Below are 24,332 nucleotides of genomic sequence, written 5' to 3'. Positions count from 1 at the left end.
GGGGCGGGGAGAGGGGGGAAGAGCAAGTCGGGGCGACGCAGAAGGGGGTGGGAGATGAGGATAAGGGGGGCTTTGTCTGAGAAGGCGTCTCGGAGGAGATTTGCCTTCAGTAAGGCTTGGAGGAGGGGGAGAGTAATTGTCTGGTGGATTTGAGGACGGAGGGCGTTCCAGGCCAGAGGTAGGACGTGGGCCAGACTGAGGAAGCAGGGGTAGAAATCTGAACCTGGTGTACCCCCCTCCTTCTTAGAACTGGGGAGACCATTAGAGGGGGCCAAAATGTAGCTAGCCTCTCTGATGATAATGATGATAATAATATGACTAATAATAATAATGGTATTTGTTAAGCACTTACTCTGGGCCAGGCACTGGGGTAGATACAAGTTAATCAGTCCCTGTCCTACATGGGGCTCACGTTCTTAATCCCCATTTTGCAAAGGAGGTGACTGAGGCCCAGAGAAGTTAAGTGACCGGGGCAAAGTCACACAGAAGACGAGCGGCCGAGCTGGGATTAGAACCCAGGTACTTCTGACTTCCAAGCCCGTGCTCTATCCATTAAGCCACACTGCTTCTCTTTCTAGATCTCCAGCGATCTATCCTTTCGTGCCAAATCCAGTGGCCTCTTCCCCTTCCTGATCCCCAGCCAAATGGCTGCTTTCGACACCGTCGACCACCACCCTCTCCCGGGAATGTCATCCAACTTAGGCTTCACTGACGCTGTCCTCTCCTTGTTGTCCTATCTTTCTGGCTGCTCATTCTCAGTCTCTTTCGCCGACTACTCTTCCGCCTCCCACCCTCTAACTGTGGGGGTCCCTTAAGGCTTAGTTTTGGGTCCCCATCTATTTTCCACCTGTACCCACTCCCTTGGAGAACTCACTCATTCCCATGATTTCAGCTACCATCTCTATGCAGAAGGTACCCAAATCTACGTCTTCAGCCCTGATCTCTCTCCTCTGCCATCTCATATCGCCTCCCACTTTCATGACATCTCTACTTGGGTGTCCCCTGGGCACCTCAAACTTAACATGTCCAAAACAACTCCTCCCAAACACTGTCCTCCCCCTGGCTTTCCCATCACTGTAGACAGTACCACCACCCTCCCTGTCACACAAGCACATATCTTCGACCCATCTCTCTCACTGAGCCCACTTATTCGACCTGTCACCAAATTCTGTCGGTTCTACATTTACAGTATTGCTAATGTTTGCCCTTTCCTCTTCATCCAGATGTTAATCTAAGCACTTACTCTATTACTCCTCGACTACTGCCTCAGTCTCCTTGCTGACCTCCCTGCCTCCTGTCTTTCTCCGCTCAAGAACCTCCAGTGGTTTCCCATCCACCTCGGCATCAAACGGCAACTTCTTACTCTTGGCTTTAAAGCACTCAGTCACCTGGCCCCCTCCTATCTTACCTCGCTGACTTTTCTACTACAGTCCAGCATGTTTGCTTTACTCCTCCAACACCCACCTACTCAATGAACCTCGAGCCCCTGTATCTTACCGCCTGCCCCTTGCCCATTTGGTTCAGATCCTTTGGTCTGGAATTCTTTCCCACTTAACGTCAGGTAGACCGTCACTCGCCCCACCTTCAAAGCCTTATTAGAATCACATCTCTTCCAAGAGGCCTTCCCCTACTAAGCCTTCATTCCCTCTGTCCCTCTCCCTCCACCATCACCTTTGAGCTTGGACCTGTACCCTTTGGGCACTCGGTATTCACCCCATCCTCAGCGCCACAGCACTTAGGAGCATATCTGCAATTTATTTTAATGCCTGTCTCCCCTTCTAGACTGTAAGCTCCGTGCGGGCAGGGAACATGCCTACCAACTCTGTTATATTGTACTAAGCCCAACCGCTTAGTACAGTGCTCTGCACACAGTGAGCACTCCATAAATACAATTGATTGATCCAGCAGGTCTCCAGGTCTGTGGTACATCCTTAGCTGAAATTTAACATTGTTGGAAATACTTTCCGCTCTGCGCTCTTGACAGTATCTTAGACTAGGAACAAAGCAGTACAATTTCTTCATCATTTTAATTGTAGGGCACTCGGTTTATTGAAGTTTTTCTTAAGTTTGTTTATATCTTTAAAGACACTTCCTCTTTCATCTCAACCATGGGAATGAATTGTCGTTAGACAGACATCTTACCCTTGAGTGAGTTTCAAAGATTAGTGAAGCATTTCATCACTGGGTTGGCTAATTGTGATTTTGGACCACCAGAGGGGCAATTTTTGTACGTAAAGGACGCCCGTCTGCCGTCTCAGACTCGGGCCTTGGGCCCTGCCCGTCTGTGCTAAGTGTGTTGCCTCAGTTGGGTCTGTGTTACGCACCACACCGCTGTGGACTGCTGCCATGCCGATGTGGCCAGGAGAAGCTCTTCTGATCCTCCGTCCTTGTGAGGTGACTAATGTTTTTTTTATCGACAACTCCCGTAGGTGACTGTGTTTTTCTTCCAGTTCCTCATCGCCAAAGATTATTAAAAGCCCTTTTTGGCCAGAACATTGTTCTTGGCCCTGAGGGGAATAACAAAAGATGAATAGGGTGACTTAGCTTTGCTCACAGAAAGCTTCCACCCTACTGAAGGAGACAGACAAATACAAAAAAACAAAGCAAACACTTAGATCAGAAGTGGTTATAACGTCATCTCTCGGTATGTTGACCTGGTTATAGCATCAGGCATACACACAGAATGCAATCTATGTAGCATTCTCACCCCACGCCCCCAACCATAACACTTTCAGGTAAAACCCCCATTAATTTCATTATGACCATGTTCTGCTACACAAAACAACAAGGGAACCGGGCATAAGACACATGGGAACACACAATAGAATGTGCATATTTTCCAGGGATTGACATAAATGCTAAGATAGCAACATCCAGCCCTCCATCAGGAGCTGAGGTAAAACAGACAAGCTTTGAACGAGGGGACGAAATGAAGATTGGCAGAGTGGCAAGAAGAGGGCGGGGAGAGTCGCGGGCAAAGCCCAGCGAGATGTGCCCGGGCATAGGGGGAAGCGTGAGCTGTGATGTTGAGAGCAAGACAGGTAGTTGGAGAGGACTCGAAGCCAATTTTATTCTTTTGGCATCAGGAAGGGAGGCGAGGTGGTGGGAATGATACTCGAGAAAGATGTTTCTCGCTGGAGGCAGGGAGACCAGCAAGGAGGCTGTTGCTGGAATCCACTTGTGAGGAGATGAGGTTTTGTGTAAGGGTTGAGAGTAGGAATGGGGAGGGAGGGGTGAGGAAGAATTGGGCCTGATTAACTCCCTCCCCCCCATGTGGGAGGGTATATCTGTAATCTTATTTATTTATATTGATGTCTGTTTACCTGTATTGATGTCTGCCTCCCCCGCTTTAGACTGTGAGTTTGTTGTGGGCAGGGACTGTCTCTCTTTATTGCTGAATTAGACTTTCCCAAGCGCTTAGCACAATGCTCTGCACACAGTAAGCGCTCAATAAATACGATTGAACGAGCGGATGAATGGATGAACCTGATTTGCTTGTATCCACCCCACCCCTTAGCACAGTGCCTGGCCCACAGTAAGCGCTTAACGAATACCACAATTATTATTTGTATTATGCCGCACCTGTGAGCGCTCGGTCAGTTTGGTTCGGAGGGATTCCGCTCCCGCTCCTCCGTTCTGTCGCGGTCCCGTTTCTGATTTTCTGATCCGTGATGGTCGCGCACCACCGCTGCGAGGGCTTTGTCCCGACAGAGCTGCCTCGTCCTCAAAATAGACCCGTCTTTTGGCAGTCAATCTTTTCATTCATTCATTCAATCGTATTTATCGAGCGCTTACTGTGTGCAGAGCACTGTACTAAGCGCTTGGGAAGTACACGGCAACATATAGAGACGGTCCCTACCCACCAGCGGGTGTTTGAGAACAGGCTGGGGAGCTTGGAAGAGCAGAAGTTCATCTTCTTCCTCTCTACTTTCACCCAATTTCATACTGGCTCTCAGCTCCATCGCCCTACGGCCCTGCTTGCGGTCAGTACCGACCTACCCGTTTCCCCATGTAGTCACTCCTGACACTTATGCACAAGTCTTCAGGGTATTACATACCTATAATACTCCATTATTTTTTTCCTCTCTGTAATTTTTTTTTCTATTCTCCCTAATAGACTGTAGATTCCTTGCAGCAGGGATCTTGTTTACTCATTTTATTGTACTCCCCAAGCACGTAACACAGTGCTCTGTGCCCAATAAGTACTGATTGTCAGACTGATGTCCCAGAGCCCAGCCCAGGACTAAACTCTGGCACACATTGAAACTGATCGGCCCAGAGATTGTGCAGTGTCAGCCGGCGTGCTCCTCGCCCATTTCATTTTCTGGTTCAGGAAGGCCTATTGCTTTTTCTCCTCCCTTTAATTACACAGAAATCACTTTTAACTCCTTTTGCGTGACGACTTTTAAAGATCCCCTAGAACTCCTTAATTTCTCCACCATTAGCTTTTTGTCTTCGACTGAAGATTTGGGTGATCTTCAAAGAACGGCTCTTCTGTCTCCGGAGAGGGAGGACCACGAAACTCGTAGGAGAGATTTTGCAACCTCCTAATTGCGTTCCCACCACTTTCTTAATAATGAATCCAATGCTCCGAGCTCCATTTCTGAAATTTTGAAAAGAAATATCACTCCCCTTCTTTGCCACCTCGTTCTCAGTCGATTCCTTCAAGCATTGAGGCCGCATCAGTCTTTAACAGCAGCACAAGCGTTTGCTCGGTGGCTTGCTGTCGATGGTTTGGTCGTTCTCTTGTCTGGCTCCCGATTTCTCTTCTGGGTCGTCACGAAGGCGGGTGGTGATTCCTGCTCCCCTGGGTGACCGACCCAACCAACCTTAGCAAGGCGACCTCTGGTCCCGCGACTCTTACGGGCTTTGCTGTTTAGGCCAAAGGTTGGGGCTTTCACAGCTACGTTGGGCTGGCCGGAGGATAGGCTGTTCTAGGAAAGGCAGGGATCGTGGCTCATGCTTCTGCTCATGCATTTTCCAGGAGCACAGGCTTTGGAGTCAGAGATCTTGGGTTCAAATCCCGACTCCAACCGTCAGCTGTGTGGCTTTGGGCAAGTCACTTAACGTCTCTGGGCCTCAGTTACCTCATCTGTAAAATGGGGATTAAGACTGTGAGCCCCCCGTGGGACGACCCGATCACCTTGTAACCTCCCCAGCGCTTAGAGCAGTTCTTTGCACATAGTAAACGCTTAATAAATGCCATTATTAGTATTACCTAGGACAGTAAATTTCATTTGAAAGGCACTCAGTTCTATGATTGTTACTACCGCCTTACCCTCCAGACTATAAGCTCCTTGTGGGCAGGGAACACGTCTACCAATTTTTTTTTAATTTTTTTTAATCGTATTTATTGAGCGCTTACTGTGTGCAGAGCACTGTACCAACCAATTTGTAGTGTATTCCTCCAAGCGCTTAGTACGGAGGTCTGCACACGGTAAGCGTTCAGTAAATCCCGTTGATTCCCCTCGGGGCCCATAGTCTCACCATTCCTGATGCTGAAGGAATGGAGGCAGGATTGCCAGAACTTCAGCTGTTTATTCTCAGTTCCAGAAGGGAATAAAAACGGAGAGTCGAGCGGCTGCAAAGAGTGGAATGGGGCTCATGGACTACTCGAATGCTGACTAGGCTTGCTTTTTCTTCTTTTTGTTGCTAGCATGTCTCTGCACCTGGGCAATGAAGTGTTTGACGTCTACAAGGCCCCTCTGCAAGGAGATCACAACCATCTGTTCATTCGACAAGGCACGGGTCTTCAGGGACAGGCAGTCTTCAAGACTAAGCTGACTTTCAGGTAAACATTCCTATCCTAGCGAACGACCAGCATAAAAGCATCCCTGGAGGCAGAAGTGGGCCAAATTAGGAGCCAGGGAAGCCAAAACAATGCGCTGATTCCCTTCTGCACTGATTCTCGGGGGCCGGGGCCGCCGGCTGAGGGGGGTCAGAACAATCTAGTCTTGGCTCGAGCCCCACGCGGGGGTTGCGCCGACCAGGCCAAGCTGGCGCCCCGTCTCTAAAGGATTTTCAGAGCTTTAAGGTCAGCCGGGATTCCGACCAAGGTGGACTGGGTTCCCCGATCTACCTACCGGGTGGAAAGAGTTTCATATGTGGACAGCAGCCCGGTGGGAGGGGAATCTAGAAGAGAGTTGGAGCAGGGACAGCCAAAGAGCCCAGCCGTGAGTAAGTAGGAAGAAGAGAGAGCATCTCAGTTGTGCCTAGTTCTAAGGGAAAGCGTGGGGTGATCCGCGATTAGCCATTAGTCTTTGGTCCGTATTAGGGGCTTTGCAGTCTGAGGGAAAACCCGGGTTCACCATCACAGATCTCCTAACTTGCTCCGGAGTGGGGAGGAGGGGGCGGTGCATCGGCGCGTTAAGGAGGGAGGCAGCCGAGGTGGTTTCCTCCGGAGAAAAGCAATTAGAAGCGTGGGGAGAGGCAGTGGAGTGAAGAGGACACAGAGGGGTTGTGAATAAGAAGAGGGACATGAAGAACCAACCAACCGCTGATGGCCGGCTTGGTGAAGAGGTTTTGGCTTCTGCTTGTCCAGAAGCCCTGCCACTCTTGCCAACTTTGGGAAAGAAGGCATGCAGGAGGATAGGGGATTTTACTCCTTTTCCTGCTCTGGCCGGCAGGCACCCCACGGCAGAGGGGAACCTGATATTCTCCCCCGACTCCACGGGCCGCCTTAATGCTTTGGTCCAACTTTCCTCAGAGAAGTCCAAGAACAAAAACTCCGTTCTCTTCCATAGCCCCGAGACTGTGTGTGATCATCCCAGCTGCCCCAAAACTCTGCCTTGCGACAGCCGAACTCTCCCGACACCATTTTATACCGCAGTTTTAGGGCGAGGCGGAAGGGCAACCACAGGGCAGAGCGGTGCAGCGTTCCCCGGGGTCCTTTGCTCTTTGGAGTCCGAAACTGACTCTCGAGGTGGACTGAAGGTTTAAGTGAGGATCAGTAACAGGGCAGAGATGTTTGCCGTGGCTTCTTTGTCTTCATTCACGTGTGGATGTCTGAGCCGGACGTATTTGGAAAGCCAATAACGCATTCTTCATTTTGTGGCAGACCTCATTCGACAGACAGTGCCACGCACAGAAAGATGACCTTGTCGCTCGCTGATCGCTGTTCAAAGACCCAGAAAATTCGAATCCTACCAATGGCCGGTAGGGATCCGGAATGCCAGCGCACAGAAATGATCAAGGTAACGTTCCACCGCTTTTCCTGTAGTGTTTTAAGAGGGAGGAAAAAATGTAATGGGATTTAGCCACCATTACCGTGACTGTCATTCTTTTCCCCTCACTCCCCGATCGTGTGATCAGGGTAACACAGGGCAACAGCCAACGAGCTGAATTCCTTTGACAGGGTTCAGTTTGTAACCTCCCCAGTGCTTTGCACACAGTAAGCGCTTAATAAATGCCATCGTTATTCACGGCCCCCGCTTCCTTCACTTTGGCCGCCCCAAATTCCTCGTTGCGCACCTTAGGATATTTCGGAAATAGTTAGCCGCCTGGCTCCGGTACAGTGCAGATCCAGGGCAGGGACAAGTGATCCAAGCTAGACTTGGGAGAAGCTTTGGGCTGGAAAAATTTTTATGGCATCTGCCCTTTCCGGCCAGTGTCACTCCTATCCACCCCCAACTTCGTACACTGTCCCCTTATGGCATCCGAGGGCCCAGAGACGCCCAGCACAATAAACCCAATAATAGGGGAAGAGAAAGGAAGGTCAGAAAGAAACTTTTCGGCCCTCTGCAGAATTTTCCTGAGACCCGGGATTTGTGGCCAGGGTTTATTTTCACGACCGGGTTAGTCACCGGGTGACTGACATGATTCTCAGTCTCGATTTCTTGCACCCTGCATCAGGGAAGGCACGTCGATGCCAGGGTTTCCCAAGAATTGGGCTCGCAGAAAATTATTTTTGATGTACTAGTTTGTATTGGTTCCTCCCGTATTGGCAAATTCCACCCGCTCTTTCGGCTTTCTTGCATTCTTTTCTAGACGCCTTCCCTCCCCCACCTAGATTGTGAGCTCTAGTGGGCTAAATCCACCTATCTTGTGCTTCCCCCCAGTGCTTATTATAATAATGATGGCATTTATTAAGCATTTACTATGTGCAAGGCACTGTTGTAAGCGATGGGGAGGTTACAAGGTGATCAGGTTGTCCCACACGGGGCTCACAGTCTTAGTCCCCATTTTACAGATGAGGTAACTGAGGCACAGAGAGTTAAGTGACTTGCCCAAGTCACGCAGCTGACAATTGGCGGAGCTGGGACTTGCTTATCCCAGAGCTTAGCCCAAAGTAGGCATTCTATAAATACTTTTGGAGGGACTGCTCCCCATTGCTGACTGAGAGCTCGCAAGCACAAATACACAGTTCTTCCACAGGGGCTGACTCCAGTGAAAATCCAACGGAGGGAATGAGCTCACCGTCCGTATTCGTCCAGTGCATTTATTAGCCACTTTTGTGTTTTCTGTCGGGCATTCAATCATTCAGTCCTATTTATTGAGCGCTTACTGTGTGCAGAGCACCGTGCTTAGCGCTTGGGAAGTACAATTCAGCAATAGAGACAATCCCTGCCCACAACGGGCTTACAATCTAGAAGGGGAGAGACAGACATCAAAACAAGTAAAGAAGGTCAGTCGCGTCAATAGAAATAAACAATTATAGATATATACACATCAAAACAAGTTAACAGGCATTAATGTACATAAATAGAAATTTAGATATGTGCATCTATACATGAGTGCTGTGGGGCGGGGAGGGGGGTAGAGGAAAGGGAGCGAATCGGCGATGGGGAGGAGAGGGGGAGCCGAGGAAAACTGGAAGTACTAGGTTTCCATTAGTGCCTTGCTCCCACCCAAGCCAATATCCAGGCAAATATCATTGTCTCCCCTTCTCCCTCGGAGGACAGTTTGGTTGAGTTTCGACTCAGCTCTGGAAAATAGGCAGGGAGATACTGGAGCGGGAGGGGGAACCGGCTCTGGACTGCAGTAGCCCTGCTCTGATAGCCCTCAGAGGCCTGGTGTATTTGGAGGGCAACCCAGAGGCTTAGAGTCCCCAGGCTAACTGGATCCCTGAGCGGATCCGAACCCGCAGTCATCCCAGCTTCGTGAGGCGGGGTGGGCCTTCGAACCCAGGAGGGCCTGGGATTGCTTGGGAAAGGTTTGGGGCTAGTTTACCGAAGCATCACTCCCGTGCTTTGGTCTGACCGCCCTCAGGAAGGGGCCAAGCCAAGAAATGGCCAGCCGTTTCACCTCCCGCTTTTGATCCTGACGCGACGAGGCCCGGCTTGGGATCTTGGAAAGCAAAATGTTCTGTAAATCCAAGGCACTGTTTGTTTAGTGGTTGGAGCGCTTACTGTGCACAGAGTACCGAGCCTAAGCCTTCGGGAGAGTGCACTAGAACAGAGTTAACAAAATGTTCCCTGCCCATAACGAGCTTACAGTCTAGAGGGCATTGTCCTGAGAGTCCTCAGAGCAGCTTCTAGCTTGCCCCCAATTCTTGGCCTGTAACTCTGTTCAGCACAAATATGCTGTGATTGAGAAGTGGCCCTAATAATAATAATGGTATTAAGCACTTACTATGTGCCAAGCACCGTTCTAAGCGCTGGGGTAGATACAGGGTTATCAGGGTGTCCCACGTGGGGCTCACAGTTGTCATCCCCATTTTCCAGATGAGGGAACTGAGGCCCAGAGAAGTGAAGTGACTTGCCCAAAGTCACACAGCTAAGTGGCGGAGCCGGGATTAGAACCCACAACCTCTGACCCCCCAAGCCCATGCTCTTTCCACTAAGCCACGCTGCTTCGCCCCTCATGATGGGTGAAGTATAATTCCATTAAATGGAGTATGAATTATGTATCCATTGTTGCTTCTATAAATAAAGTCTAAGTACAGAAGGACCCTCCAATTACAGTTTCGTAGTAACTGCTCCATTTCCAATTCTGGCCCTGCCACTAGCTGCTGTGTGACCTTGGACATGTCACTTCTCAGTGCCTCGGTGTTCTCATCTCTAAAATGAGGGTTCAGTACCTGTCCTCCCTTCCACTTAGACTGGGAATCCCATGTGGGACAGGGACTCGGTCTGACCTGATTAATTTGTGTCTACCCCAGTGCTTAATACAGTGCTTGGCTCATAGTAAGCGCTCAGCAAGTTCCACCATGCATCGTCACCATTCCAAAAATGCATCCCTGGACGTGCTGTCAATATAAAGGAATAGGAGTAAAGCAATTGAGTATTTCTGTAGTTTGCCTCTTTACCCTTAAATTGCCTCATGATTAAAAAATTCTGTATGGGTTTGTCAGCCTTAAAAAAAAACACGAACGACCTCGATTCCTGAATGGAGACCAAAGCTTTGATAGGCTAGCGCTTCATAGAATAAATGCCAACTGGGTCAGTGGGGGAAGATTCAAATAAAGAAAAGAATTCCCCAACTACTCTTAGTGGGACTGATCTGATCAGGTGATTGTATTTTTTTTCTGGCAGAAAGAGGAAGAGCGATTACGGGCTTCTATTCGCCGAGAGTCTCAGCAGCGCCGAATGCGAGAGAAACAGCACCAGCGGGGACTCAGCGCCAACTATTTGGAGCCAGATCGCTACGATGACGAGGACGAAGGCGAGGAGTCCATTAGCTTGGCTGCCATTAAAAACAGATACAAAGGGGGCATAAGAGGTGAGTGCCTGGACTGCTTTTCGAGGCCTGGGGAAGGAAAATGAAGTTTGTTTTGGTCGGAAATGCACTGTTGCGTGGTATCTATTCGGAATCCAGGTGTTTCGGTAGGAAATGCGTTGTTGCGTGGTATCTGTTCGGAACGGGAGTCTTCCCAGGACTACTGTTTGGAGGGAAAAATGAGCATACAGTGACCAGTCTTGTTCCTCGGTGGTCGCCTTACCAAGGGTGCCAGTCTCCTTTCGCCTGCGTCCCGACGGAGACCGATGGGGAGAGGTCTCCAGACTTGGGACCTTCCACACGGACTTCTTTTTGCCTGTTCCTCTTGATTTGCAGTCGGACGATAAGAAGCTGGCTTATGAATTCACTATTTTGGGAGCAGAAACCTTAAGCCTCTCTGCCCGCTTCCATCCGGTACTGTCCTCACTTAGCTCCTTCCTGCTCCAGCCGTAATTTTCTTCTGGTTTCCCCCAGTTTTCTTCTGGTTTCCCCCAGTTTTCTTCTGGTTTCCCCCCACCACCCTTCCGTGGACTGTCTAGATGGGGGTGGCTTGTGTGTGGAATAGGCTGGGTGCTTTCCCCTTTAGGGGAGATAGAACAGAAAAGCATCCGGTTAGTGAGGGCTGGAAAAGCAGGAATACAGTCGGGGGGGTGGAGAGAGTAATAGCCTGGGGCTCCGTCCCTGGCCACCTGAGAGAGGGAGGAAATAAAGTACCGAGTGAACCAGCCCCGGAGGAGGGAGGTGGTCGGGATTGATTTCCTTTCCTGACTGGGATGCTGTTGTTGAACGCCCTTGGCCTGGGCGCTCCCGAGTTGGTTCCTCCCGGTTCCTGCCTCTCCGGATTGAAAGCGTCTCTAGGTACCCTCCAACTTGCCCCCGCCCGGTGTGTCCGATGGCACGGCCGGGAGCCGGGGAGGTGTGGCTGGGAGGAACAGCGTCCGCTGTTGATGGCCTTTTTCACAAAATACGCTGAAGCTGGCCCTTGGGGTTGAGAGGAGTCCAGGTTTCAACTGACCGCTTCTCTCCGCCTCGTAGAGGAACGTGCGAGGATCTACTCTTCGGACAGCGATGAGGGGTCCGATGAAGATAAAGCCCAGAGATTACTCAAAGCGAAGAAACTCACCAGCGATGAGGTGAGAAACAACGCTTTTTGTCGAGTCTGGTTACTTTCTCCTTTCATAAATTTCAGAGTTTAATGGTCAGTTGGCTGATTCTACGCTTCCCGCTGGGGAAGTGAAGCATGGCGGTCTGTGAAGTAAACTTAAAAAAGTTAACTCTTAAAATCGCACCTCGGTACGCAGGTTTTTAAAATTGAATTTATTTATCCCTCTCTTTCCGTACCCGTATGTTCAGGTGGACCGCATAAGGAACAGGGATTGTGTCTGATGCGAATATCTTTTTTTTTTTTTAATGGTATTTGTTAAATGGTTACGCTGTGCTAGGCACTGTACTGGGGTAGATACAGGATAATCAGATGGGATGCAGTCCATTTTCCAAGTGGTGCTCACGGTCTTAATCCCCATTTTACAGGTGAAGCATAGAAAAGTTAAGAGACTTGCCCGGTGTCACAGAGCAGACAGGTGGAGGAGTCTGGATTAGAACTCAGGTCCTCTGAATCCCAGGCTCTTTTCACTAGGCCACACTGCTTATCTTGTATCAGTGGTTGGTATGTAGTAAGGGTGTAGTAATTACCCCAATTATGATTATATACACGACGCTATTTTGCCAGTTTTTCTTTCATTTTGCGGGGACTCTCCACTGAGAATTTCAAATTTGAGGTTTAAAGGCTTAAGGGGATTTCTCCCAGTCAACATTTGAGTCGTGTGCGGAGACCCCCTTGCCCCTGGGGTGCCCCCCGCTCCCGTCACCGTGATGCTCCTGCTGGAAACCCACGTAGGCACGGTGGTCGTTGCGGGCTGCTGGCCCTGGGGCTCAGGGGGGACTGGCTGGAAATCTTCAGCCCCCTTGGCCTCCATTTTCAAGAAACAATTTGAACACTTCGGGCTGCATTTTGCCACACGGTGGTGCTGAAATATCGCCGAATGATGAGGCACGCCGGCCATGGCGGCGCAGCGCAGGCGTGGGAAGGTTTTTTTCGGCGATTCCGTCGTCCAGTAATCCCCGAGTGCTCTAGTGGACTCCCGGCCTCTTCGACCCTGAAGCTTAATCCCGCTGCCCGATTCCCATCTCCCGTGAGCTTCCAAAACGCCTCAACGGCGCGATCCTTGGCGGGAGGGGGAATTTGATTCCGGAGACCTCGTCATGGGGCCGGAGGCATTAACGGCGAGGAATGCAGCCTGCGCCCGGGCCTTGGGAGGCCTCCCCTCCGCCTGACCGGTTCTGGAGAGCGAGGGAGCGGTGGGAATTCCTGGCCCCCGTGCCGAGTCAAGTAACAACCTCTCCGGCCTGGCCGGAGTCTCCTGCCCTATGCAGAGTAAGGGATCACCACCACTCGGCCTCTCCAGCGGGGCGAGAGACCAGCTGGATGCCCGTGGAGAGGTGGGGTTTAACTGTCCCTTCCCCTCATCCACCAAAAGACCCCGAGACTCTCCCGTTTCATTCATTCAGTCGTATTGATTGAACACTTACTGTGTGCAGAGCACTGTGCTAAGCGCTGGGTTCTAATCCCGGCTCCTCCACTTAGCTGTGTGACTGGGGCAAGTCACTTAAGTTCTCTATGCCTCAGTTTCCTCATCTGTAAAATGGGGATTAAGACTGGGAGCCCCACGTGGGACAACCCAGCACTTAGAACAGTGCTTGGAACATAGTAAGCGCTTAACAAATACCAACATTATTATTATTATTATTATTATTACAGAGCCACAATAGATACATTCCCTACCCACAACAAGCATACAGTCTAGAAGTCTAGAATGAATGTCTACAGACAGACATTAATATAAATAAATAAATTACAGATATGCACATAAGGAAAGCCTCTTGGAGAAGGTGTGCCTTCAATAAGGCTTTGAAGGGAGGGAGAGTAATTGTCAAATTTAAGGGGAGGAGGGCATTTCAATCAATCGTATTGAGCGCTTACTGTGTGCAGAGCACTGTACTAAGCGCTTGGGAAGTACAATTTGGCAACATATAGAGACGGTCCCTACCCAACAGTGGGCTCAGAGGCAGGACGTGGGCAAGGGCTGGGTGGTGGGATAGATCAATCAATCATATTTATTGAGCACTTACTGTGTGCAGAGCACTGTACTAAGCGCTTGGGAAGTACAAGTTGGCAACATATAGAGACGGTCCCTATCCAACAGTGGGCTCACAGTCTAAAATGAGATGGAGGGCCAGGTGGGAAGGTTAGCGTTGGAGGAGAGGAGCGAGGTGAGGCAGGAGGGGGAAACCCTGCTTCAACCCTGCTCCCAGGGCCGGGGATCGAGGTGGAGACGCTTGAGGTCAGTTATCCAGGAAATCCAAACAAACCCGCCCATTCGTCCTCAGGTGGCCTCGAACTCGGATGCCTCTTGGAGGGGTGGATGGTTTTTGCCCTCCAGGTCATCGTTGGCCCCAGAATGTTTTGATCGTTGGGGTTCTCGTAATTGTGCTTCCAAACCGTCCTCTTGTAGGGTCAATGCCACCACCCAGTTGCAAAATTGAATGTTTCCAAAGAGCACTTGGAAGCGGACTGCTCCGAAAGGAGGACTAGCAGAGCCCTTGAACAGATTTGTTTTTGGCTTGACGGGGGAAACAGCGTACTGACACATTTACAGGCTATTAAACTGTTGGCAAACAGGGCGGCAGTCGTTCAAGCAGATGCTGTTTTCTTTGCCTGGCAAATAGGGGCTGGGCACGGAAATGGAAAAGCGGTTTGGGACGTGATTTATTCCCAGAAATCGGAGGCCGCTAATTTTATTGCAGTTGTGTTTGTGAAATGAATTAGTCGATCCAGAGGAGAGGCTTCAAGCCAGTCGGGAGTCAGCGCTCCCGACCGCAGCCTCGTTTCCTCTTTCCAAATCCGGTTTTTTCCCCCGTCTGCCCTGCCGCCTCCGAACATCGAGCGCTGAATCTGTGCCCCTGCTGGGAGGCAGCGGCCCGGGTGGCACTTAGTGAGCGCTCACTTGCGCCGAGCCCTGGGCTGAGCGCTTGGGAAAGTCTTAACACGGTAGGGTCGGTGGACAGGGACGCTGCCCACAAGGAGCTTAGAGATTAGAGCGGGGAGCCAGATGCTGGAATAAATTACAGGGAGGGGAAATGGCAGGGTCTAAGGATATAGATGTAAGTGCGGTGGGGTGACTATCAAGCGCTTAAGGGGTGCCTGGGCAGCACAGAGGGGAGGGTGGAAAGGGGAAGCGGAGGTTTAGTTAGAGAAGGCTTCTTGGAAGCCTAGAGGAAAGGGTTAAGTCTAGCCAACAGGAGAATCGGCTGGTTGGGGGTTGAAAGGGGCAGGCATGTGGATCAGACTCCTCTCCTGGAGCAAATGGGCGCGTCGGATTTTTAGTCTGTAGGACGACTAACGATAATGGTAGTTGTGGTATTTGTGAAGCGCTTACTACGTGCCGGACACTCTCTGGTGTCCTGGACGGAGCCCGGGCTTGGAAGTCAGAAGGTCACGGGCTCTAATCCCGGCTCCGTCGCTTGTCTGCTGTGTGACCTTGGACATTTCGCTTCTCGGTGCCTCAGTTACTCCATCTGTAAAACAATAATAAGAATAATAATGATGATGGCATTTGTTAAGCGCTTACTATGTGCCAAGCACTGTTCTAAGCGCTGGGGGGATACAAGGTGATCAGGTTGTCCCACGTGGGGCTCACAGTCTTAATCCCCATTTTACAGATGAGGTAACTGAGGCTCAGAGAAGTGAAGTGACTTCCCCAAGGTCACACAGCAGACATGTGGCGGAGCCGGGATACGAACCCATGACCTTTGACTCCAAAGCCCATGCTCTTTCCACTGAGCCACACTGATTGAGACCGTGAGCCCCACATGGGACAGGGACTGTGTCCAACCTGATTTGCTTGTATCCACCCCAGCCCTTAGTACAGTGCCCTGGCACATAGTAAGTACTTAACAAATATTATTATTATTATTATTACTACTACTAAGCGCCGGGGAGGGTACAGGCACATGGGGTTCGACAAGGTTCCTGCCCTTTCATGGGGCTTACAGTCTTAATCCTCATTTTACAGACAGGATAAGAGAGGCCCAGTGAAGTGAAGTGACTTGCCTATGGTCACACAGCAGAACCCACGTCCTTCTAGTGCTTAAAACAGTGCTTGGCACATAGTAAGCGCTTAACAAATACCATAATTATTAATGGTATCGCTTTAGAGCTTACAGTGCTAAGCACTGGGAAAGAGTATGCAGGCAGGAATATAGGCCCTGTCCCTGGAAGGGGAGGGTGTCATCATTTAGGAAGCTTCTTCAAAGGGTGGAGCAAAGCCTGGGAACTCGGGGATTCTCCAGAAGGTCGATTTAGTTCTTTTTTCCTGGGGGTTCCTTTGGAAAGTTGTGATTTTAATCCTGATATTTGTATATGTCTGTTTTTGAAGGAGTGATGGGGGGTGGCAGTGCCCGTAGTATAATAAGCAGTCGGTAAATACCATCTACCATGATCTGAGGTTTGCCAGAAGCTGGTTTGATCAGAGACTTTCCCACCTTTCTTGAACAAAGTTGAGACTAAAAACCCACATGATGTAGGGAGGACATTTTTTCGTATTGACACCTTTTATCCAAACCTTCACCTACAGCTGTATTGACAGATATCCTGACTTTGTCCAACCACGACCCCAGGCTGGAGATGAAATGATAGTGATGACTGTATTTTTAGCTGCGGGCATTACAGTTCAGAAAAGCAAACATTCAGACATTAATTTTTCCCCCCAAAGAACAGATATTTACAGCTGAGGCCGGGCGGAAAATCTCAAATATTTCCATCCCACCTGCCAAACCTGTGCAGGACAAAGCCATAGAAATACAGCCTGTCGGTTACATCACCCTGAAGAGCCCCACTGTTGGGCAGGGACCATCTCTATATATTGCCAACTTGTACTTCCCAAGCGCTTAGTACAGTGCTCTGCACACAGTAAGCACTCAGTAAATACGACTGAATGAATGAATGAATACTTTAGGATTAAAAACAACCCGGCCTCCTTGTTGAAGGACATTTTTGGTCCCACAGCAGCTAATTTTATTTTGAACCAGTCGTGGCAAATTCAGGGTCAGGTTTCCTCTTCAGTGGCTTTGTTGTGGCGACAACTTGCAAGTTACATTGTGTCAGTCTTCTGGAGATTCGTTTTCATAATTTAGTAGGGGTAGTTGATGATTTTTTCTTTAACTGATGGTGCATTTGGGGGACAGGCGGTGAAAAACGAATCCACGTAGAAGACACATTTTTACATAACTACAGGGTTCCAAGCTGAGAAGCACCAATTCATTCGTAAGCCAGAAGCTAAAACCCGGGGTCCTACAGTTTGCAAAGCGATCTTAATAAAGAGTCAAAAGCTGAACTTCAGGTCTCTCAAAAGCTTCTCCCCTTTTCCTTTGAGACTTTGGAGATGGAAGTTCCGAAGTTTCCCCTTTAGCTCGGAAATCACAGATAGTCTGAAGTGAGGCTGATTTTATGCTGGAAGGGGAACTGAGGCAAGTGAAAAGCTCAGCAAAAGCGGCCAGTTAGTTGTGCTTACTGTGTGTAGAGCACTGCGCTAAGTGCTTTGGAGAGGACAATACAGCAGATACATTCCTTGCCCACAACGAGCTTACAGCGCGAAGCAGGATGCCTGCTCCCGGGCCCCATTCCCATCCCACGTTCCATCCCATCCTGGCTCTCTCCATCACCTCCCGCCCGCCGATCCCAACTCTCTGGGGGGCAAAGATAGTCCTCCCAGGGCAGGTTTAGCTTGGTGCCTGTCCCTCTTCCCTGGTCCTTCCCCTGGCACTGGCTGCCCGCTCTTTTCTGTCTCAGGGTCTTGGCAGTGTGGCTGGGTGAGGTTGGGAGGCGGTGGAGAAGCAGCTTAATCATTTGACAGTTCCTGCCATGCCTGATCCAACCTTCCTGCAATCGGAGCCCGTTTCCTTTTGTTCTGTGGCTCTCTGCGGAGCTGGAGACCAGCTGCCCAGCACCCTCTCATATCCTGAAGACGGTTATTAAACCACTCTCCGCCTTAGAGGCTAAATAGCTCAGTTTCTCCCTCATTTCCTCATAGGCCCTTTGGTGTTGTTCTTCCCTTTCTTCTTTGTTGTTGCTCTTCCCTGGATCTTCACCAGTTTCTCTCCCGCCCACCCCCGAAGGCGAGGAGCTGGCTTGCCTGATGCCGTGGAGGGTAGGAGTGTCCTTTTGTAGCTTTTCCCTGTTCATCTCGTGGCCAAGAAGCCCGCGGGGTCCTAGTGTCTTTTTTGTGAAAGCAGCAGTGCCTTGCCTGAGGGGAGGCCCTGCTCAGCGAGCGCTCTCCCAGTGCTCAGGGCCGGGGCAGGTTTGGGATGGAGGATTCCGGCGGAGGAATTGGGATATACTGTGCCCGCAGGGCAAAGAACTCGGATGTGGCTCTTGATGGGAAAGAAGCAGCAGGAGTCGTGTGCTACCCCGGCCCTAGTCCCCATATTATCTCCGTTTGTGGACTTCGGGATGTCCTCAATGAATCAGTCGTATTTATTGAGCGCTTACTGTGTGCAGAGCACTGTACTAAGCGCTTGGGAAGTACAAGTTGGCAACACATAGAGACGGTCCCTACCCAACAGTGGGCTCACATTTGGTCCCTGGCAGTTCTTACTCCTTGGCTAACCCATCGGTCTTGGTCCCTTTTGGATTCTCTCCCACGCTCATCAAAGGACTTAAGCAGGGAAGCGGCGTGGCTCAGGGGAAAGAGCCCGGGCTTGGGAGTCAGAGGTCATGGGTTCAGATCCCGGCTCCGCCAGTTGCCAGCTGTGTGACTTTGGGCAAGTCACTTCACTTCTCTGGGCCTCAGTAAAATGGGGATTGACTGTGAGCCCCCTGTGGGACCACCTGATCACCTTGTAACCTCCCCAGCACTTAGAACAGTGCTTTGCACATAGTAAGCGCTTAGTAAATGTTATTATTATTATTATCCCCATCCAGTAGGGTGGCCCCTGCATCACCCTATCCCTGGAGGACAGCATTTGGCTCTTAGCCCAGGGGTTTTGGTTCACAATCGGGCAAGACCGAGAGGCCTGTGGGTAAGAGAAAAGACTGTCTACACTGGAGAAGCCTCTGAGGGGGCAATTCGAATTTAGCTTTATTACCACAAATATCCTGGTTGATAAAGCTGCAGATTGCCTTTTAGGTGGCTTTAGTAGATGTGTACATTAATTAAGCACTAAGAGCACTTCATTGTCATAATAATAATAATGATGGCATTTGTTAAGCGCTTACTATGTGCAAAGCACTGTTCTAAGCGCTGGGGGGGATACAAGGTGATCAGACTGAGCCCCTTCCTTCCTCTCCCCCTCGTCATCCCCCCATCTTACCTCCTTCCCTTCCCCACAGCACCTGTATATATGTATATATGTTTTTACATATTACTCTATTTTACTTGTACATATCTATTCTATTTATTTTATTTTGTTAGTATGTTTGGTTTTGTTCTCTGTCTCCCCCTTTTAGACTGTGAGCCCACTGTTGGGTAGGGAACTGTCTCTATATGTAGCCAACTTGTACTTCCCAAGCACTTAGTACAGTGCTCTGCACACAGTAAGCACTCAATAAATACGATTGATTGATTGATCAGGTTGTCCCACCTGGGGCTCACAGTCGTAATCCCCATTTTACAGATCAGGTAACTGAGGCTCAGAGAAGTGAAGTAACTTGCCCAAGGTCACACAGCAGACATGTGGCGGAGCTGGGATTCGAACCCATGACCTCTGACTCCAAAGCCCGGGCTCATTCCACTGAGCCACGCTGCTGCTTCTCTAGCCCCACTGATGTGTCACTGAGTAGTTGTTTTTTTCTCCATTGTTTTTCCCAAGGCCCTTTTAGATACTTCCTGATGCCCCTTCTTTGCACTCAGTGTCTGTTTCCCTTGCTAATGTGGAAGCTCCTTGAAGGCAGGGATTGTGGGTGTTTACTCGGTTGCACTTTCCCACGCACGCAGTATGCCGCTGTGCGCTTAGTACGGTGCTTTGCACACAGTAAGCACTCAATAAATACGATTGATTGATTGCTGTGAACACGAAAAGTGCTCAGCGAACTCTGCGATAGAATTAGGAGACATGATTCGTGTTCTCCGGGGGCTTACCACCTAGTCGGGGAGAGGCATTACCTATATCGGAGGAAGAGTGGAGTATATAAATTCCCAAGCTGGTGATTGCTTCCATTCTTAGGTTTCGTAAAAGTGGGAATTGGGGGATATAAAGTGCGGAGAAGAGGGATTCACTGGGGAAGGCCTCTGGAAGGGATATGACTTCAAAAGGGCTTTGAAGGTTGGGAGGAGCGGTCAATTGAGCGCTTACTGTGTGCCGACCACTGTACTAAGCACTTGGGAGAAAACACTCCAACAAACACATTCCCTGCCCACAACAAGCTTACAGTCTAGCGGTCTGTTGCATATGAAGGGGGAGAGAGCTCCGTGAATGGGGAAAGGCATGAGCCAGAATGTGGAGGTAAGCTGGAGAGGAATAAAAAGCGCAAGCTGATATAAAGTAGGAGAAGAATGGTTAGGAGGAGGAATGAAGAGGACTGAGGGCCCTAAAGCCAGTGGGCAGGAATTTCTGCCCGAAGTGGAGAGGATGGAGTGACCATTGGAGGCTTTTGAGGAGCGGGGAGATCCGTTTGCGAAACATCGTCTTGAGAAAGACGATCCAGGCAGCAGGGTGAAGTAATGGAGTAGAGAGGGGAGAGGCTGGAGGCAGGGAGGCCAGCCAAGAGGCTGAGGCAGATTGGGTCATTGGACCGGTGTTGTGGGCTTTGGGATGGAGAGGAAGAGGTGGAGTCTGGAAATGTTGAGAAAGCCCCCGAGAGGATCCGGCAACCGACTGAAATGTGGTGGGGGTGAAAGAGAGGGACGAATCGCGGATAATGCCAGGGTTACCAACGGGAGACATTGAGAGGATGATGATGTTTTCATCCACGTGGTAATATTAGGGGGAGGAGGGAATTAGGGGAGGAAAGGTGAGTTCCCTGTGGTACGTATTCATTCAATCGTATTGATTATTAATAATAATAATGGCATTTATTAAGCACTTACTACGTTCAAAGCACTGTTCTAAGCGCTGGGGAGGTTACAAGGTGATCCGGTTGTCCCACGGGGGGCTCACAATCTTAATCCCCATTTTACAGATGAGGTACCTGAGGCACAGAGAAGTTAAGCGACTTGCCCAAAGTCACACAGCTGACAATTGGCAGGGCTGGGACTCGAACCCATGAACTCTGAGTCCAAAGGCCGTGCTGTTTCCACCGAGCCATGTTGCTTCCCCCCAATTGAGCGCTTACTGTGTGCAGGGCACTGTACTAAGCGCTTGGGAAGTACAGATCGGCAACATAGCGAGACGGTCCCTACCCACCCGCAGGCTCACATATTGAACTTAAGGTGTCAGCAGCACATAATAATAATAATGGCATTTGTTAAGCGCTTACTATGTGCAAGGCACTGTTCTAAGCGCTGGAGAGGCTACAAAGTGATCAGGCTGTCCCACGGGGGGCTCACAGTCAATCCCCATTTTCCAGATGAGGTAACTGAGGCCCAGAGAAGTGAAGTGACTTGCCCAAAGTCACGCGGCTGACAAGTGTAGGGACCGTCTCTATATGTTGCCAACCTGTACTTCCCAAGCGCTTAGTACAGTGCTCTGCACACAGTAAGCGCTCAATAAATACGATTGAATGAATGAATGAAAGTGGCAGAGCTGGGATTTGAACCCGCGACCTCTGACTGCCAAGCCCGGGCTCTTTCCACCAAGCCACGCTGCTTGAGCTTTCCAGAGGCAGGAGGAAAGGTGGCTGCAAAGGAAAGGACAGAGCTCAGAAGGAAGGTTTAGGAGTCATCCTAAACAGAGAAGCAGCGTGGCTCAGTGGAGAGAGCCCGGGCTTTGGAGTCAGAGGTCATGGGTTCAAATCCCGGCTCCGCCAACTGTCAGCTGTGTGACTTTGGGCAAGTCACTTCACTTCTCTGGGCCTCAGTTACCTCATCTGGAAGATGGGGATGAAGACTGTGAGCCCCCCGTGGGACAACCTGATCACCTTGCATCCTCCCCAGCGCTTAGAGCAGTGCTTTGCACATAGTAAGCGCTTAGAGCAGTGCTTTGCACATAGTAAGCGCTTAATAAATGCCATTATCATCATCATCATCAATCGTATTTATTGAGCGCTTACTGTGTGCAGAGCACTGTACTAAGCACTTGGGAAGTACAAATTGGCAACATACAGAGACGGTCCCTACCCAACAGTGGGCTCACAGTCTAAAAGGGGGAGACAGAGAACAAAACCAAACATACTAACAAAATAAAATAGAATAGATATGTACTAGTAAAATAGAGTAATAAATATGTACAAACATATATATATATATATACAAACATATATACATTATTAATTAATCCTCAGGGGGAGCAGGGGGGGAGCTCCTCAAGGGAGTAAACTGAGACCCAGAGAGCGCTTTGAAGAGCCCTACCATGTAGATGTGAGAGGCAGAGGAAGAACCAGCAAAAAAAAAAAAGACCTTGAAGCATCAGCCAGAGAGCTAAAAAACGGACCAGGAGGGGACCGTCAATAAAACCAAGATTAGGGAGTGTTTTCAGGAGAGACCAGAGGTGATCCAGCGCATCAGAGGGGAGGATTAGGTCTGTTAGACTCGGGAAGAAGGAGGACATTTGTGACATTTGTATATATCTATTCTATTTATTTTATTTTGTTAGTATGTTTGGTTTTGTTCTCTGTCTCCCCCTTTTAGACTGTGAGCCCACTGTTGGGTAGGGACTGTCTCTATATGTTGCCAACTTGTACTTCCTAAGCGCTTAGTACAGTGCTCTGCACACAGTAAGCGCTCAATAAATACGATTGATGATGATGCCAAGGAAGCCAAGGGTCTCAGTGGAGACGGGATTTTTAGAGGGTCAAGAAAGGTGCCGGCTTTTAGGAGAGGGGAAGTTTGTGGGAGCGCTCGAAGCCTTTGGGGAGGGAAGAAGAGTGGATCCAAGGAATTAGAGAAGGTGAGAAGGAATGGGTCTGCCTCTATTTTGGAAAATGCCTGCCTCCAGACTTCAGGACATTCACTGAAAGTTTTACTCTTTTTCCTTGAGTCCTACCGCATCGCCTTCAACCCCAGTGTGTGATGGTTTTCCGGGAGCTTTATTTCTCGTTCCTGTTGGTTAGCGAAATCCTGAACTGTTCCCAGAGACATTTTTCTGGTGTTCATCATCTGCAGGTTTCCTATTATATAATTTCCCTCTTAGCCACTTCCTAAATGGTGTTTATCTGTTTTTAGAGGGTTTCTTTCCCCTCTCTTACTTCATTGTTTGGCATAATGGAAGGCTGTACAGTCAAATTAGTCACTGAATGAGCAAAAGAAAATAATCTCAAAATTCACGCACAAAAGGAAAATTTCTAAATTAGGTCCGGTTGTCAGGTTGCGTTTTTGTTTGTTTGTGTTTTGTTTTTTAATGGTAGGTTTGGAAGTCTCCAGTCCTGTTTACAAAAGGGAAGTTTGGGCCGAGCCTCTTTTTAGCCTCAGGCTCACCTCTGACAGTTTGGATTCTCAGCTGCTTCTTCGTTACGCAAGTTTGAAAAATCAAAAATTGAGTTGTGAAGTTTTAGAGTAGAAAAATTCCTAATGGGTAACTCTGACCCATCCTTTTTAGTAGCAGTTTATAAAAATGATAAACAGAATTATTTGGGATTGGAAGGCATCTTTGAATGTTTGAGATGATGTGGTCTTTGATAGGTTTCACCCAAAAATAAATCCAAATTTTAATTATTTGAAATATTTTTCTCCCTCACTACCTGAAGGAAGGAGAGCCTTCTGGAAAAAGGAAAGCGGAGGATGATGATAAAGCAAGTAAAAAGCACAAGAAGTATGTGATCAGTGATGAAGAGGAGGAGGAAGATGATTAAATATGAGAAAGAACTTTGTATACATTTCTGTACAGTTATTTTACAATAAAGGTGTAAACATAAAGATGTGATTTTGATTTAAAAGAATTGGTACGCTCTGTGTAATTCTAGTGCAAATGCACCATCCTGAAAGGCGGGGCGGCGGGTGTTTCATCGATCAGAAGTTTTTCCCACCTAGGAAAACCTTGCACTGGATCTCCGAAAAGAGACTGGCGTTATTAGGGTTGGGTCGAAATGGGTTTAATTTGAAAATTGGGGACTGATTACGTGGAGGTGGCTACCGGCTTCCGAGGCCCTGTCGCGTGGTGTCTGATCTCTTTCCCAGTGACCCGAAGTGAGGAATTGAGGATGCGTTCACTTATATCCACACCACCCCCGGACAGGATGGTGAAAGACTGACTAGGCAACAGAACAACGGTCCAACAACCCCAAGCTGAACCGAGATAGCAGAGGAGGGCCATTAATGGAAAGTGCCAACCTTCCCCTAGGATGATGGACAGGAAGACTCTTCAGGTAGGAGCTAAGAAATAATCCTTCTGAACTCTGCTTTAGCCTAACCCTTATTAGAGCGCTTTTCTCCGCTTTTAGGTCATTGCATTTTTAAAGGATGTGGAGCAACCAGGGTGGAGAGTAAGAAGGTAGGATCCTTTAATAATAATAATGGCATTTATGAAGC

General features: G+C 49.3%; 1 protein-coding gene across 1 annotated transcript in view; it reads left to right on the top strand.

Annotated features, from left to right (window-relative positions):
- LEO1 (LEO1 homolog, Paf1/RNA polymerase II complex component) overlaps positions 1-23,743 on the top strand; it is a 42,873-nt gene extending 19,130 nt beyond the window's left edge. Inside the window, exons 8-12 of the mRNA XM_038750600.1 lie at positions 5,657-5,791; positions 7,058-7,193; positions 10,473-10,659; positions 11,692-11,789; positions 23,552-23,743. Of these exons, the coding sequence (XP_038606528.1) occupies positions 5,657-5,791; positions 7,058-7,193; positions 10,473-10,659; positions 11,692-11,789; positions 23,552-23,656 (661 nt within the window). The 3' untranslated portion in view covers positions 23,657-23,743. The remainder of the gene's footprint in view (positions 1-5,656; positions 5,792-7,057; positions 7,194-10,472; positions 10,660-11,691; positions 11,790-23,551) is intronic.
- Positions 23,744-24,332: the final 589 nt, after the last annotated feature.

This window comes from Tachyglossus aculeatus, chromosome 8 (genome assembly GCF_015852505.1).
Source record: "Tachyglossus aculeatus isolate mTacAcu1 chromosome 8, mTacAcu1.pri, whole genome shotgun sequence".
Classification (NCBI taxonomy): Eukaryota; Metazoa; Chordata; class Mammalia; order Monotremata; family Tachyglossidae; genus Tachyglossus; species Tachyglossus aculeatus.
The sequence above is the reverse complement of the archived record's forward strand: the minus strand, read 5'-3'. Positions and strand labels throughout refer to the sequence as shown.